General features: G+C 43.4%; 1 protein-coding gene across 2 annotated transcripts; it reads left to right on the top strand.

The window, feature by feature from the left end:
- The first annotated feature begins 331 nt into the window (after nucleotides 1–331).
- Opalin (oligodendrocytic myelin paranodal and inner loop protein) lies at nucleotides 332–15,928 on the top strand. Of its 2 annotated transcripts, XM_076921006.1 has the most exons (6): nucleotides 337–417; nucleotides 5,469–5,504; nucleotides 8,529–8,564; nucleotides 10,593–10,712; nucleotides 13,022–13,078; nucleotides 15,346–15,928. In XM_076921006.1, the coding sequence occupies exons 1-6, from the start codon at nucleotides 415–417 to the stop codon at nucleotides 15,520–15,522; spliced, it is 429 nt and encodes a 142-aa protein (XP_076777121.1). In that variant the 5' UTR covers nucleotides 337–414; the 3' UTR covers nucleotides 15,523–15,928. The 2 variants fall into 2 exon arrangements, with proteins under 2 accessions (XP_076777129.1, XP_076777121.1); XM_076921014.1 differs by lacking the exon at nucleotides 8,529–8,564 and having other exon boundaries at nucleotides 332–417.
- The last annotated feature ends 338 nt before the right edge of the window (nucleotides 15,929–16,266 follow it).

Raw genomic sequence — 16,266 nt, 5'->3', positions numbered from 1 at the left:
ACAGGCTGTTGTGAGTTGTCCAAAGGGAATGGTTGGAACACCACTCTGCAAGAGTAGTGTGCGATCTCAACTACAGAGCCATCCCTTTGCACCGACACCCACTGCTTCTAATGAGTGCAGCTGCCAGAGCTCCAAGCTCTCGGGCCAGCTTGTGGCTTCTTTTGCTGCAAAGTAACAAGGACAGAAAATAAAGTCAAAGAGAAGGAAGACAAGACTGGGGCCACATGCAGTGTGCAGGGGATGCTCATCAGCTGAGGGCTTGGCTACACCCCTGACCATACATGGTGTGGCAAGGGCTTTCCTGGGAGTACCTCTAGCCCTGCCTCCCATCGTTCCCAGCTGCTGTCCTACAAATGGGAGACACAGAACACCAGTGCCAGTGAGAGAGAAGCTTGCCCAGGGAGCCTGTCAGAGATGGTAAGTAAGAGTTAGCATCTTTTCTCAGCCTGGCCTTTCTCTCACTGTGAACCAATTCCAAGACTTTAGGGTTCAAGTCTCCCAGGTCAATACATGTAACTTATTATTTGTTACACATATACATATATAACTTATATTATTGCAACAAAGTCTTGGAGCTTGGCTTTTCATTATTTTTCTAGGTGAAAAATATTAATTAAAAAAGATTCTCATCCAATATGGACTGAGCTCACCTTTTCCTTGATGCTCAGCTTTTCTTCCTCCCACGGGGATACAGGAGAGGCGGTTCACTCTCTTCATTTCCTGGAGGAAGGAAGCCTTGGGTTCAGATCCACAATCTCATCTGTCCTCCTTCAGTCTTCTGCTGGCTGCTTTTTCGGCAGTGTGGGCTCCACCTTTTCTTACTGACGTGTGATGCGTGTCTGGTTGTGACTTGGCCAGGAAGTTTGTTAAATCAAGGGGAAAATCAGGGGGCCTTTTTTGTGTGCATGCGTTCTAGACTTTATAGATACATAAAATCATATCTCTCTCTCTCCATATATATACGTGTGTGTGTGTGTGTGTGTGTGTGTGTGTGTGTGTGTGTGTGTGTGTAGGCTTAAAAGTAGACATGAAACTGCCTGGAAGTGGTGAAAGGGGAGGAGAGTAGGGCCGCAGGACATGCTTAAAGTACCTTATATACGTAAATGAAAATGGCCTTGTGTATAATATGTAGAATAAAGGAATGTAATCGTATGTAACATAATAAATATAGTATATTATGTACAATTTAAAAATTAGAATGGCTTTGGTTATAAACATTAGTTTATAAGCCCTAATTATTTTTTTCTACTTATTCTAGGAGAAATAACACATATATACATATATACCAAACTCTTGCCAAATCATGCTTATTTAGTGCCTCATTACTGGAAATTAGATTTGTTTTGGCAGAGTGTCTCAGATGGGTTGAGATATGGGATCGACTCTCTCATTAATATGATAACGTCCGAGTCAGTGTGAGCCAAGTTCGAGTTGTTAAAGGGTACGTTGTGAGAGTTTATGTCCTACAGCATTTCTGGATCCATGCCACTAAAATCTGTGAACTTCCCTAAAAACAACACAGGTGACTGACAGTGGATGAGCACCTGGAGTGCTTATATTAAATACATTCGATATGTGTGTGTGTGTGTGTGTGTATAAATATGGAGTGCTTACATTAAATATATTCTATATGTGTGTATGGATAGATGTAGAATATTTATATTGAATATATTCAGTATATATGTGTATGTATAAATGTGTGTGCATATAATACTCCTGGCTGAATATTATCCAGCCTTTACTGAGGAGATTCCAAGGAGGTTTGTCACAGCTTGGAGGACATTATGTTGAAGGGCATATACCATAAGCAACTACCGCTGACCTCACATGGGATTTAAAGAGAAGAGATGAGGCGGCACAGGAGTTAGGAAGACCTGAAACCGAACCCAGTATTTACCACTGACCTCTGGAAGGAAACTCACCTTGGGCTAGGTATCCTCACCTGGGCTTCGGGGATAATAGCACCGCCCTCATGGGAAGTCTCAGAGCAGTGTCCGTGGCGGTCACTGTCTGCTGCCTCTTTCCCTTCATAAGTAGTAAACTCATGAGGGAAACTCAGCCACAGAAGAGGCCAAGGGTGTTGTAGTAAAAATTTAATCTCAAATTAGGGTTTCTACCCCACCTTAGATTATTCAGTTCCCAGATAACAGACAGTCAACTTTTATATTTATAATAAGCAGCATTAGAGCTGGGCAGATATCTACCCTCTATGCTACAATGTCTACTTTCCTGCCAATAACCCCAGGATATGATTTGCCATGTTCCATCTGTGTCGTTCCTGACTCCAACTGGCCAGCCCTCATGGCCATGTTTCCGTGACTCACTTACCCTATGGCATCTTATCTTCTCTCCATCTTCTCTCCCTTTCTCTTCATCCTCCTCTGACACTCTCTCTGGTCCCTCCCCCCAGCCCCCGCCCCCTCATCTCCCTCTATTCTGTCCATCTACAGGCTGTCCACATCTTTATTCAACCAATAGTTTTAAATTAAGAAGAAAGGTCACATAAGCATCACTTTGTTTATGTGCAGATTCTCTCATTCCCTGGGGGGCAACCAGGCCTTGGGGACCAATAGTTATATTACAGTACATAGCAAAAGACCACACCTCAACACAAGGGCCCTTAGAAACAATCTATAGCTGTGGCACTGATAGACAATTTGTTTTCTTTATTATGGGTGCTTGATGCTAACAATCCCACCCGACAAGCACCTGCTGAGTGGCTGTCCTGTGCCATCTCTGTGCTAGACAGACCTTAAAGAACATGGCATCATGTGAGCTCTATCAGTCCAGAACATTTGCAGGCTAGGAGGAGCTGCCACAGACAGTGTGTCCTTTGGGCTCTTCCTGGGAAGTAAGCAGGATGAATAGTACCCTTTTCCAGAATGGAAAAACTGAGCCTGGCAGGATAGAGGGGGCTGTGGGGATATGGAGACCCAAAAGTTCGTCTTCTCCAAGACCCGACAACTTCAAAGTGTCAGAGGCTGTATCCACACCCAGATCAGGTGGCTCGGAGCCCAGGGTTGCCTCAGCACCACCCGCTCCTGCCAGCTGCATCTCTAGAGGGCTCTGTGCCATCTTTTCCTCACCGTGACAGCATGACACTGTTTCTACAAAATATGAAAGTCTTTCTGAAATTGGCCAAAATCTTCGTCACCCGAATGTCAAAAAAACAACGCATGCAAAGGCCCGCTTGTTGTTTGCAGCCTTTCTCCTCCATCTCCTCCAAAGGCAGCTTTGTCTGCGGCCCCCTGACATCACTACTAATGAGATAAGTCTGAACAGCTGCATAACCACGGTGGTCAGCGAGTGTCCTTGGGCACCTGTAGGCTCGGGTGTCATCAGCATGAAGGGCAGCAAGGAGCCCTGGCCTTAGAGACTCAGGTGCTACCCTGGCTCTAGCAGTCCAGAAGTTTGTTGATTCACCTGCAGAAACCGAGGTGTTGCAGGGAACCCCTGTGGGTTGTTAGGGAAGCGTCATCAGAGAACTCTGGTACTGGTGACAGCTGACTTAGCTGTGTGAGGACTCACTGCCATGCTTGGGCCTTGGGAGCTTCCCTTGTTAAGGGAAAATGCACTGTTACCAAGTGGTGGAGCAGTGGGCAAAGTCAGCATTGTGATGTATGAACTAGATTGGGGCCATCTTAATAAAGGATCCAGTCTTTGGGGTGGAGTCGGGAAGCTCCCACTCCTTAGCCCATGTGATCTCCGGTTCACAGTTGAGTTGATTTTCTTGGTTTTGCACTTGTGGGGTTCTGTGATCGGGACCTGGCCTCATGCTCTCTGATCTGGACCCAGGACCAGAACAAGATGCCTGTTTTCAGAGAGGAGCTGAAACTGTTCTCACTTGTTCTTGCCGTGACTTCTCGTGAGTCCTTGGCCACTCTCTCTCTCCTGTGCCATGAACTCTGTTGCACTTTGAGGCACTTCAGGCCTCCTGTGTTATTTGGGATGCTTTAATCTTTTCCATTATTTCACCACCCACATGGGAAGCTGCTGCCAAACCACTTCCCAGGCCACCCGCCCCGCTGGCTCTAATCTTCTAACCCCATAAAATGGAAACTCCAGAAGCTTGTAATTAATTTATCAGCCAGATTTATAACAGCAAATCCTCAATCCTCAAAATGCCCACACAAAGAACTCAAAACTCAATTGATACAGATGTAAACTGCACACCTAGACTGGACAGATGTGCCCTACATCACTCAGTAGTCTTATCTATGAAATCCCCAGTTACTTATGGATCCTAAGGTCATGTGATTCTCGTTCATCATCCTCTCCCTCAGGTTCCATCTTGTTTCTCCTGTCTTCTTCTCTGTCTCTCCCCCCCACCTAAAACTTTCAGCTCCGCCCCCTCCTTCCACTGCCCAATCACAGGCTCTAGTCTTATCTGACTAATTAAGATTTCACCTGACCTCACCTGAGTACAAGTGCCCCTTTCGAGGGGCCAGAATTGGAAAACATTTAATATGAAAACTTAGCGAATGTTTGCTGACTGAGTAACGTATCCAGTCTGGAGGTGCTGCACGGGTGCTCAAGAGCTGGGAGACAGAAGGAGGACTAGAGGAGGCCTCAGCCAGGAACCAGGAATGAGGACAAATGAAAGTCCAGAAGGTAGAAAGAAGAAACAGGGCCAGGGAAGGCCACTGGCTAAGCCATGACAGGCTCCACCCATTGCTCCCAGCAGCAGGGAAGGAACCTGATACTGTTAAAAAACAAAAACAAAAACAAAAAACATAAGTGTCAATCAGTCCAAACTGGGATAATGGGGAGGGATGGGGGAGCAGAAAGGGGCTGCTGGAGACCTTGCCAGGATCTGACCCTAATAAGAGGCATCTGTGAGGAATTTAGTATGTCGGGGGATGGGGTGCAAAGTTTATATATTGATCGTGCACAATTGGGAAGGGTAAGCAGGTACAGAAAGGATCCCAGAGACGGCTGGGTTAAGTTCAACTCTGCAACCCTGACTGGTTCAGCTCAAACTTGGGAATGTCCCCCGCTTCCCAGCATCTTCTCTCTCTGGTTAACTCTCCCGGTAAGGTGATTAATAGTCAGGGCTTAAACCATTCCACTGGGGGCAGCTGATCTGCTCAATGCTGAAAACTGAACTAAGTACTTCTAAATTCTCACAATCCTCCCCCCCCCAAAGGCATTCTGGGAAAAGTCAATTTACAGTGCCTTGGTGAACTCTTCAGTCTATTCCTGGCTGGGGAGCTGGAGAGGGAGAAGAAAAGACTCACCACTGTGGGGACAGCTCTCCACCACCCCAGCTCCTGTACTGACTGTTCTGAGACTGGGAACTGAGAGGCTCTGGTGGGGCCCATCTCTGGGTTCAGTGCATCTTCCTCCCCGGGTTGCTATGGGTTGCTATGGGTTGCTATGGCTTGGAGGGTTGCTATGGCTTGGAGGCAGAGGTTCAGGAGGTTGCTAACCATTCCTGGGAGTTTTAATGTTCTTTTTCTCTCTTGCAGAGTTTTTCACTGAACTTTACACTGCCATCGAATACAGTAAGTAGAGTAGTTAGACCCCTGTCTCCAGGCAAGTCACTGACGGTCAAAGGATGTACAGTCTCCCATGTGCACTGACTAGAAAGCGTAGTCTGTATTGAGCAATGTTTGCTTTAATTTAAATTATTTCCTCCCTCTCTAGTGTGTGTGTGTGTGTGTGTGTGTGATGAGTGTACATGTGCCATGATATGTGTGTACAGAAGTCAAGATAACTTACTGGAGTGAGTCAGTTCTCTCTTTCCACCCTATGTGTTTTTAAACAACAACAACAACAACAAGTATAAATGTACATTTTGAAAAAGAAAATCAAATCGCTAAATTTCCATCAACAGAAAACACTGGGACAGGCAACAACCCCTGTAGTCTGACTTTACACATGCAGCAGCGCCCCCTGCTGTCTGACTTTACAGTACTCAGACTTGTTCTTCCTTCTGCATGCTCTTACCCTACTCATAATTTTGTACCTTAAATATTTCCCATCAGTATTTATAACCACAACAGAGGATAGTCACACGTTAGTCTTCAAGAGATTTGTTTATATAATGAGCTCCAGATGGGAATGACATGTGATGGACATCATTATAGGTGAGACTTGTTTGTGGTTTCATTTTTTTTGAGACAAGAGTTCCTGGTGTAGATCTGATTGGCCCCGAGCCTGCAACCCTCCTAGTGCAAGGATAACGGGCGTGTGCCACTATATCTGTCTGCATCTGTCTTTGAGATTAGTTCCTTAGTGTGGAGTTCGGGAAGGGAGTGATTGGGCTCACCAAGAATGAGCATTTTCAGTGGGTAAAGCTATTGCCAAGTCTGTGATGCCTTATACAAGACATTTCACCTCACTGTGCCTTACTCTTCTCATCTGTAAAATGGAGGCCATGTTGGTCCTGCTTGGCTCAGTATTGTGAACTGTGTGTCAGTCAATATGGGAGAAGGGCTTGGACAACCTAGCACCCAGTGGATGCTCCACACGCATTACCCATGCAACTAACAGGTGCTCATGGGAGCAGAAATCCCATCAGGAGAAACAGGCATAAACAGGAAGGTGGCCATGCTGCCTAGGAGAGAGATGGAGAGAGGGATGCCTCACCCCAAGCTCTTCTCCCCTACCTGCAGGATCTAGAGAAGCCAGCTTCTCACCTGCCCTTGGGCTCCTCTATGTTCTAGGTGTTAACTCCCTTAAAATTATATGTTTAGAGCCAGGTGGTGGTGGTGCACACCTTTAGTCCCAGTACTCAGAGGGCAGAGGTAAGTGGATCTCTGCGAATTCAAGGCCAGCTTGGTCTACAAAGTGAGTCCAGGACAGCCAGGCTCTATTACACAGAAAAATCCTGTCTTGAAAAAAATATTATTTATTTAGAAACTGGATTTTGCCTGTAGCCCAGGATAGTCTTGAACTCAAGGTCTACCTTCCAAGTGCTGAAATTAAAGGTGTGTACCCCACGATGCCTGATACACTTTTATTTTTTGCCCTAACAAACCCAAGTAAATTTCTGTACTTTGAAGATAGAATGCCTTACCTGAAGTAATAGTGGTCTTTTCCCAAGGTCCTCAGAGAGACAATACTTTATACCAGGACACTGTAGGATCCCAGTGATATGAGAGTGTGGAGGGTTGTGTTTTTGTGAAAGTAGTCATGTCATGAACAACAGACAATGCTGCCACCATCTGTGAGGGGACAAACAGGCCTGTTCTGGAGTTCAAATGCTCAAGTTCAGGTTAGATTTATCCCTGGCCATTGTGGTCATCAAGGTCACTAAGAGGATTAAATAAAAATAGACCCAACTAGTACTGTGCATGCTTTAAAGGGATGACATAAGGTTGTGATTGCGGTGCTCATGTGATCCCTAAAATCCCCAGAGGTAGCTATTACTGTCCCTCTTTTATTTAATTTTCTTCCATTTTCATGTCTGTATATGTGGTATGCATTAATGTGTATGCATGCTCTGTATGTACATGGGCATGTGTCTGTGTATGTACATGCACATGTGTGTGCATGTGGAGGCTCATTGTTGATGTTAGGAATCACCCTCCATGACTCTTGAACCTTATTCATTGATGCAAGGTCTCTCAATCAAACCCAGAGCTTGCTGGTATGGATATGGCTAGTCTCACTATCCAGCTTGCTCTAGGAATCCCTTCTCTGCCGTCTGAACCTGAAATTATGGGAAGTCATGACTTCCACCAGACATTTACATGGGTTCTAGGGATCTGAACTCTGGTCCTAAAGCTTAGTCACTGAGCTATCCCCTTAGCCACTGCTTACCCTGTTTTAGCTGGTGAAGCAAGATGAGATCCTGCAGCTTCTGTGCAGAGGAAGAAGTCTCCCACTGTAGGCAGAGTAAGCCTCCAACCCACGATTAACATTTCCCTGTTTATCGTAATAGGAATCCCATGTACTATGGGCCAGTATCCTACCACTGAGGCCTCAGGACCCAGGGGGACTCCATGTAACAGGGTACACAGTTGCTCATGTGATGCTTTGTTCCCAGAGATGCACTTGAACTACCTCAGACGGGAATGTCAGGTAGCACCTCTCCTTCCTCAAGTTGAGATGTCAACCAGAATGATGTAAGATACTGTTCAGTGTGGGTGCAACCCAGGCCCATGGATGATCTGCAGGTGCCACTTGCTCTACTGTGTATTTGGAAGCAGACATGACTTCCTTAGGAGCTTCCTTATGAAGTACAGTGTTTATATTTTCTCCTAGTGGGGACAAGCGGACTGAAGTGTGCTGGCCCAGTGTGAAAGCCAGAGACAGGAGATGTAGAATGTATTACGGTGACTCGCCGGGTAGATAGTGGCGATGTCACTTGACTTTTGGAATTCATCTTCCTCGCAGCCTAATTTCAGTCTGATTCTTACTTGGGAAGCAGCCATTCAAGGCTCTGTTAGCAGTTGCTGCTGTTAATCGGTTAAAGGAAAGGTGTTCTTCAGGAATTTGACTTCATGGTTGACAGGATGCTTTGCATGATGTGTACTCAACAAATTTTGTTCTCTTATAAAACATATTCTCCTTTCACACAGACTTCCTCTCCAGTTACCACAAGTGCCAAAGCCACAGTAAGTGTCCACTCCCACAACCAAGCCTTGGTTCTGTTGTCCACAGCACGAGGGGACAGTGCTCTTCCTAGCTCTTGCATTCATTGCGAGGATTAAAGTTTGACTTATGAGGTATTCTCAAGTCCAGGACTAGACTCAATAATTATTCCCATGACCACCCCTGCCCCAAAACAACAGAAAGACTGAAACCACAGGCCCTGGGGCTGGAGAGACTGCTCAGCAGTAAAGAACACTTACCTAAGACCCCTGTTCAGTTCCCAGCATCCACATGGTAACTGCCAACTGCCTGTCACCTAGTTCTTGAGGGTCTTATGCTCTCCTCTGACCTCCAAAGGCTCCTGCATACATAAGGCACACATATATACACATTAAATAAATAATTAAGTAAATAAAATGTAAGTAAGCAAACAAACACACACAGGCAAATTCACAGATCATGAAGAAAAGCAGCCAGGGAAAGAAGAGTCCATACCTATGTTTGCATCCATATATTGGAAACCAGACAAGACGCATCTACAGTGATAGACTTCAGGATGGTGGTCACCTGTAGGAGGTGGACAGAATTCTAGGTCTTGATCTGAGCATCAGTTTTATATGTGAAATGACATTCTGCAAACAGTCCTTATTCCATGTATTTGTGACACATGTTTTTATGCCTTCCTAAAATTGCACCCTGCTAGTGTTATACTTGTTACATAGTTATAAGAATTTGCATATTGTCTTTAGTATTTCCAGAAAAATCTGCAACCTTAAAACCTTTTGGTGCTACCAGCATATCTCTTACCATTCAGGTCAAAGTGGACACTTGAAAGCTGGATCATGCACCCAATATAAATGTTTTCAAAATAATAACAGATGACCTGGGATGTATGAACAGCACTGACTTTTTGTTTCTCTATCTAGGTTATTCTTCTTAATATAATATTTTATTTGTTTTTTTAGAATGTTGTAAGTGCACACAATGTATTTCAATATGTCCATCCCCCACTCTCAACCTCAGCTCCCCTTAAATTCCCCTGCATCCCCCTTGGAACCTCATGTCTTTTTAATTTTTTAAATAACTGCTAAATCCAATTCGTGATGACCTTATACACATAGTTCTGGAGCCAACCACTGGAGTATAGCCAACATACCAGGGACCAAACCTCCAGAGAAAACTGGCTCTCTCTCTCTGCTGAAAGCCATTAGCTGCCAGCATCTCCTCAGCCAGCTATGGGATCTCGTGTGGACCACCCCAAGCTCTGCTAGACCCTTGACTAGCTTGATCTTGTGCAGACAGCACAGTCGTCGTGAGCTCATGTGTGGGGTGCTCCTGTCTTGAGCATCAGACACTGATTTTCCCTGGTGTCTCTTGACTTCTGTCCCTTCTACATTTTCTCTCCACTCTTCTGAAACATCCCTTGAGCCTCAGGGGAGGAGATAAAATATAGAAATCACAGTTACAACCAAGCACTCCACAGACACACGTCCTCTGCACTTTGGCTAGTTGTAAATCTCTACAGGAAAAAAAAAAAAGCGTTGACTTTTTCAGACTGAAGGCGAGCATGGTTCTGAACAATACCTTGGCTTCTCTTCTTCTGAAGGTTAGTTTGTGCTTCTGTCCTATAAGGCCTCTATTAAAATCAGTTGTTCATTTTTCTAGCACATGATCACCATTCCAAAGGGACTTAAACTATATAAATTAGATCCCTTAGATCCTAGGAGAGCAAGTCATCAGTCAGATACGGTACACATACCTTTTGAAATATTTCATTTCTCCAGTGCAGCCAAGGCCCACACACCTTTTTTGTTTGTTTATTTTAATCACTGAGTGTTTCCTCTATTTTGTTTTGTTTGTTGAGACAAACAAAACCAGTCCTGGCTGTCCTGGACTTGCTTTGTAGACCAGGCCAGCCTCAAACTCACAGAGATCCACCTGTCTCTGCCTCCTGAATGCTGGGATTAAAGGCATGTGCTACAATGACTGCTGTATCCTTTATTCTTGAAAAATCTGGGCTTTTCTGACTCCATTTTATTTCTCTGTGACAGGACTGTGGTCCCTCTATTGGACTAGCAGCAGGAATCCCATCCCTGCTGGCCACAGCCCTGCTGGTGGCTTTGCTGTTTACTTTGATCCAGCGAAGAAGAACCATGGATGAGCCCGTCGAGGTGATGGCTGCTTCTTGGCATGTGAATGCATAGCTTGAATCGGTGCCTCAGTGCACTGGCCTCTGTCTGGCACAAGCATGTCAGACCTGTGCTGTTTCTGAGGACAAGGCAGTAAAGGTTTCTGCTCTGTGATGTCCTTTGTCAGTAGCTTCAGGCAGAGCTGATTTGTACATAACTCCCTGGTTGCTTGAGCAAATCTCTGGCAATAAGATGACATTTGGGCTAGCAAAAAATAGGACGGAGAGCGATGACTGGTGCCATACAAACATATGTCTGTGCAGTGGGGTGTCGTCTACACCGAGGAAGGGGAAGGGCACAAGTCTCATCATTAGATGGTAAGAACATAGAGAAGACAAGTGACAAAGAGGGATGAAGTGTCAATGGGAGAAGTATGATAAGACCATAGCCTTGCCCACTCCTGTGTCTAAACGGGCTTGACTTACAAGAGGCTGTACCCCTAACATCCTGTCCAACAAGGCTTCACATTAGGATATACCTGTGTCAAATGGCCTCTGGGTTCCAATTTCACTCTCTACTTATGAACAATCATGGCTGATTTTATATTGATAGATATTAACATAGGGAGATAGAAAGCCTGGCTTCCAAACCAGGCTCTAAATTCTATGACTTATGTGAACCTGGACAGGTGACTCAACATCTTCTATGCCTTGGTTAGTTCAGCGCTATAAAAAGTGTCACGAAACTTCCCTCTCAGGTTGGGGATATTATTCTCCATACAGTGCTTGCATACAGTGCTTGCCTAAAATATGTAAGGAATTCAAACCCAGCACCACAAACAACAATAATGAAACCTAGCCATCAATGTATGCACTCCCTATTTTAAGAGATAGGAACACTATAAGGATGGCTGACGACAATGGGCAATAACTATCATTATAGTATAGGGACTGACAAGCTGTAAACTGGAAAAACATTAAGAAGCATTATGGGCAATGGTGACATTATTTATCCAGGCAATAGTTTAACTTTTGGTGCTCTTTAAATCAGAAGTTTCTAGTGATGGAGAGATGGCTCAGTGGTTAAGAATACTGGTCATCTTCAGGGAGCTGGGGTTCTGTTCCCAGCACCTACATGGTAGCTCACAACCACCTGTAACTTCAGTCACAAGGGATCCAACACCTTTTGGCCTCCACATGTATGTGTCATACAGACATACATATGTAGGCAGACACTCAAACACATAAAAACAAAAATGAATAAATGAATGAATGAATGAATGCCTGATGATAGAATGTATCATTGTTCCAAAAACATTGCAGGGTAAGGGACGCTTGGTTTGATTGTTTGTGGTAGTGGAGATCAAGCCCAGGATGTCCCAAGTATTTCCATGTACTCTACCACTGAGCTGCACTCCCAACACAACACATACTTTATATATATATGTGTATATATATATATGTATATATATATGTGTATATATACATGTATATATACATATATACATATACATGTATATGTGATAAAAGTATATATACATATACATACATATATGTATATATACACATATATATGTATATATATACTTTTAACATATATATTATCATACACACACACACACAGAGTCCCCTGCATATCATTCACAAAGGGTCATCTAGTAGTCAAGACCATCTACTGGTCACTCAACACTCTGACCCTTACTAAATCCTATATGTACTACACACACCAAACTATGATAGCAATACATTAGTCACTCTGATAGATTAACGTCCTTAATTAATAATAAAAGGGAATGACTTAAAATAGAACAATAAACGTGAATGAAGTCTCTTGACCTCTCTGTCGACTCTCACAGGTGGGAAGTATACGTGGCATGGAGACACTGAGCAAGGGGGTGGGATGAGGTAGTGTGGCTCAAGACTTTGTCACTCTGTTCAAGATGGCATTTAAAACTTTTGGCTTCTGGGAGCTCCATTAACATCTTAATATCCCCAGTGGCAACTGGTACCTGAAACCATTGCAAGTGCACAGGGGAATTGCTGTAACTACACATACGTTGCTGTGGAAGTAGAGTACAGAGGACACATGTCAACTCATGGCCAGTCTGGTTTCATGTCTGCTCCTGCTCACTTCTTCCCGATGCCAGGCCCGGACTGATGCTTCTTGAGTCTATCTGTTCATTTTGCTTGAGGTGGGCTCTTGTATGTGTGCTTGCTTTGTTTCAAAGGCTTCTGGCAATTCTGATATGTTAAAACTCAAGGATTTGAATGGTTACAGCGGTGGCCCTCCATATACATACATACATACATTTATTTATTATTTATTTGTGTATTTACTTTTAACCATTTTAGGAGACTGAAATACCTTGTGAAATTTCGGAACTCTATGACAATCCCAAAATATCCGAGGTAAGCACTTTTGATTATAATCCCTGCGAGTGATTGAAAGTGTAGCAATGTAAGGGGCTTTGAGTGTGCACTTGTATAAAGGTGAGAGACCCTGTGGCAGGAAGGGCAACCAAGTGTGTGAAAGCACAAAGGAGACGTTGGGTGTGTCTACTGACCAGAGAGGAATTCAAAGCTGATTTAACATTAGAAAATCAGAGGCTGGATTGTAGCTTAGTGGTTAAGTGCTGACCTAGCATGCAAAAGTGAGCAGGTTCTGTGCCCAGCACTGAAAATTACTATAGCAGCAGCAGAGATGGAAATCAACTTAATATAATTTATTTACTGGACAAAAGAGATACGTGGCTATCTTAATAGAAAAAATGGGGTTTTGTTAAAACTTGTGATGAAACTGCTATTTATTTATTTATTTATTTATTTATTTATTTAGTGTATGTACAATGTATGTGAGTCCACATGGGTGTGTTTGGGTATTTATACTATGGAATGTTAGAGGAAGTCAGAGGACAATTTCAGGTGTCAGTCCTTCTCACCCACCTTGCTTAAGAAGGATTTCTTTGTTGTTTTTTCCTCTGTGGATGCTGGCCCACAAGCTTCCAGGGATTCTCCCGACTCTGCCTCCCAACTCTCTGAAAGAGTGCCGGGATTGCAGGTGCTTGTACTTTATCTGGTTTTTATGTGGGCACCAGGGATTCAAACTCAGATCCTTACACTTGCTAGGAAGCACCATTTCTCCCCAGCCATTGACATGAACTTTCAAAGCTAAGCTGGATCAAGAACTTAACTAGAAAAGTTACACCCAAGGGAATATGTCTTTAAGATCAGAAATCAATCACGAATGTCCATCATGTACATTCAGCACTGGACTTTAGGTCCTAACCTACACAATGGGACAGGAAAATGTAACACTGAAAGGAAATATAAACAAATATAATATATATATATACAAATATAAATATATATAAAGCAAATACAATATTGAAAAGGAAGAAGTAAAATCATAATTTATAGGTGATATGTGACTGTCAACATAGAAAAACTTAATAACCTAGAGATAAATTATTGGACTTAGAAAAATAGTCAAATATGTTTACTGTATATAAAAACAATACATAGGGTCTTTAGCTTTGAGGTATAGTACCCACTTTGTATGAGCAAAGGCCTAGGTTTGATTTCCAGCACTGAAAAAATTCAAAAGCAATATGTATTTCTTAATATTAATAGCTACCAGTTAGAAAAGGGAATTTTATAAAATCCTATTTTACAGTGGTAATAAAATACACGGGATGCTAAAGAAGAAATCTGATCAAACGTCTAATCCTATCATGGACATAATAAAACTTAGTGGAAGACATTCAACGATAGCTAAGTTATGATGGTTATATACTGTGGTCCTGGATAGAAAGACTCAGCAGCACAAAGCTGTCAGCCACCACAGATTCCTGGTACTGTCAGCATCTCTATAGTCAGTGTAATTGTGGAGAGAGAGAAGGCTCGGCAGTCAAAGGCACTTCCTGCTTTTTCAGAAGACCTGGATTTAGTTCCCAGCACCCACCTGACAGCTCACAATGACCTATTATTCAAATTCTAAGATATCTGCAGTCTTCTGACCTCCTTGGATACCAGGCATGTACATTTAGGCAAAATGTTCATACACATAGAGAATTTTAAATTAAAATAAATATATTTGTGATATAAATCCCAACACATTTTCAATAAACGTAGAAAGGTTCTAAAGTTTCTAGGGGACGAAGCCCAAGAGGAACAATAAGGGGTGAACACGTAGGACAAGTGCAAAAGAGAAGCAAGAGAGTTGGTTCGAATCCACCCAGATCAATGATCATATTGGATATAAATAGCCTAAGTAGCTCCACTTACAAGGCAGAGAGAGTCTGGTTGCCTGTAAAGCATACCCAACTTTATAAAAAACCACAAAACACTTTCTAAATATAAATACTTTTAATAGATTAAAAGTTAAGAGATGAAGACAGTCTGCCAACAATAATTAGCCAGAGAGACAATTGCAATAATTGCATGGCCTGAAAACCCCTTGAAGACAGCAAGCTCAGGCAACTGTCACTCATTTCCTGCCCCTCAAGGTTCAGTGTCTTTACTCTCCCGATTCCCACTGTCTTGCCAACCATTGTTTCAAATATTTGGTCTGAATTTTGCTGTTTCCATTTAAGGATCAATATGGTTGTTTGAGTTCATCTTAGCCAGAAGCTGGAGTCTTTGCTATATCATTTTAAAAATCTGTATGTGTTCTCAAGAATCCTAGGCGGTCACCCACACATGAAATGAACCCACGAGGCACCCAAGAAGGTCACATATATGTGAAGACTGTCTCAGGAATCGAGGAGCCCCTGCCAGACACCTACCGTCCTCCTGAAGAAGTAGAGAGAAGAAGAGGACTTTGGTGGCTCATACCCAGACTGAGCCTAGAATGATGTCACTGCATCAGGGAGCAGACCCAGGGCTGGAACACGGCTGAAAACCTGGGATTTGTGCTCAGGGTCCATGCTTGGAGAGGTGAGAAGCCAGCTGCCTCTCATTCCACATCAATTTCATTAATAGATCCAGGACCCATCTGGTTGCCTTGCCTCTTTAGGGGATGGCTGCAGTCAGGTTCATTCAATCTCAGACCTTGCAGTGTAATCAGCAATGCAATGTGGGTGAGTTGCTTGTGCATCCGGATGAGCCCCGTATGTCCTAGTTCTGAATCTAGAGAAGTCTACCTTTGAGAAATGGCTTGGCTCCTGAGTGTCCTGCCTTCTCCTCTACCTGCTCCAACTGTTATCATTAAAATAATAATAATAATAAAGCTTTGGGAGTTGGCTTTTGTGGGTGCATTGACCAAGGCCAGCTTGGTACAAGTTAGGACATGCATTAAACTTAACAGAAGACATGTGAAAGAAGCCATTTGAATATCTCAGGATAAAGCTCAGATGGAGCCATACATGCCTCAACACAAGGAAGCATATGGCTGATTCCTGTCATACAGCTGAGAACGAGATATGCACTCCCTTGTCAGACACACTGCTGAGCACTTCTGAGAATTCTGATGAGGTCACCTACCTGTTTGGGGCTTTATAAAAGACAGAAGAAGATTCTATGCTTTGTTTAGCCAATGAAAAAAAATTACAAAAGGAATAAAGGAAGTGATTTCCATTTAGTAGACTCTAGAGATATCG

Source organism: Arvicanthis niloticus, chromosome 1 (genome assembly GCF_011762505.2).
Source record: "Arvicanthis niloticus isolate mArvNil1 chromosome 1, mArvNil1.pat.X, whole genome shotgun sequence".
Lineage (NCBI taxonomy): Eukaryota > Metazoa > Chordata > Mammalia > Rodentia > Muridae > Arvicanthis > Arvicanthis niloticus.
Note: the sequence above shows the minus strand (reverse complement) of the source record. Positions and strands in the feature narration are given on the sequence as shown.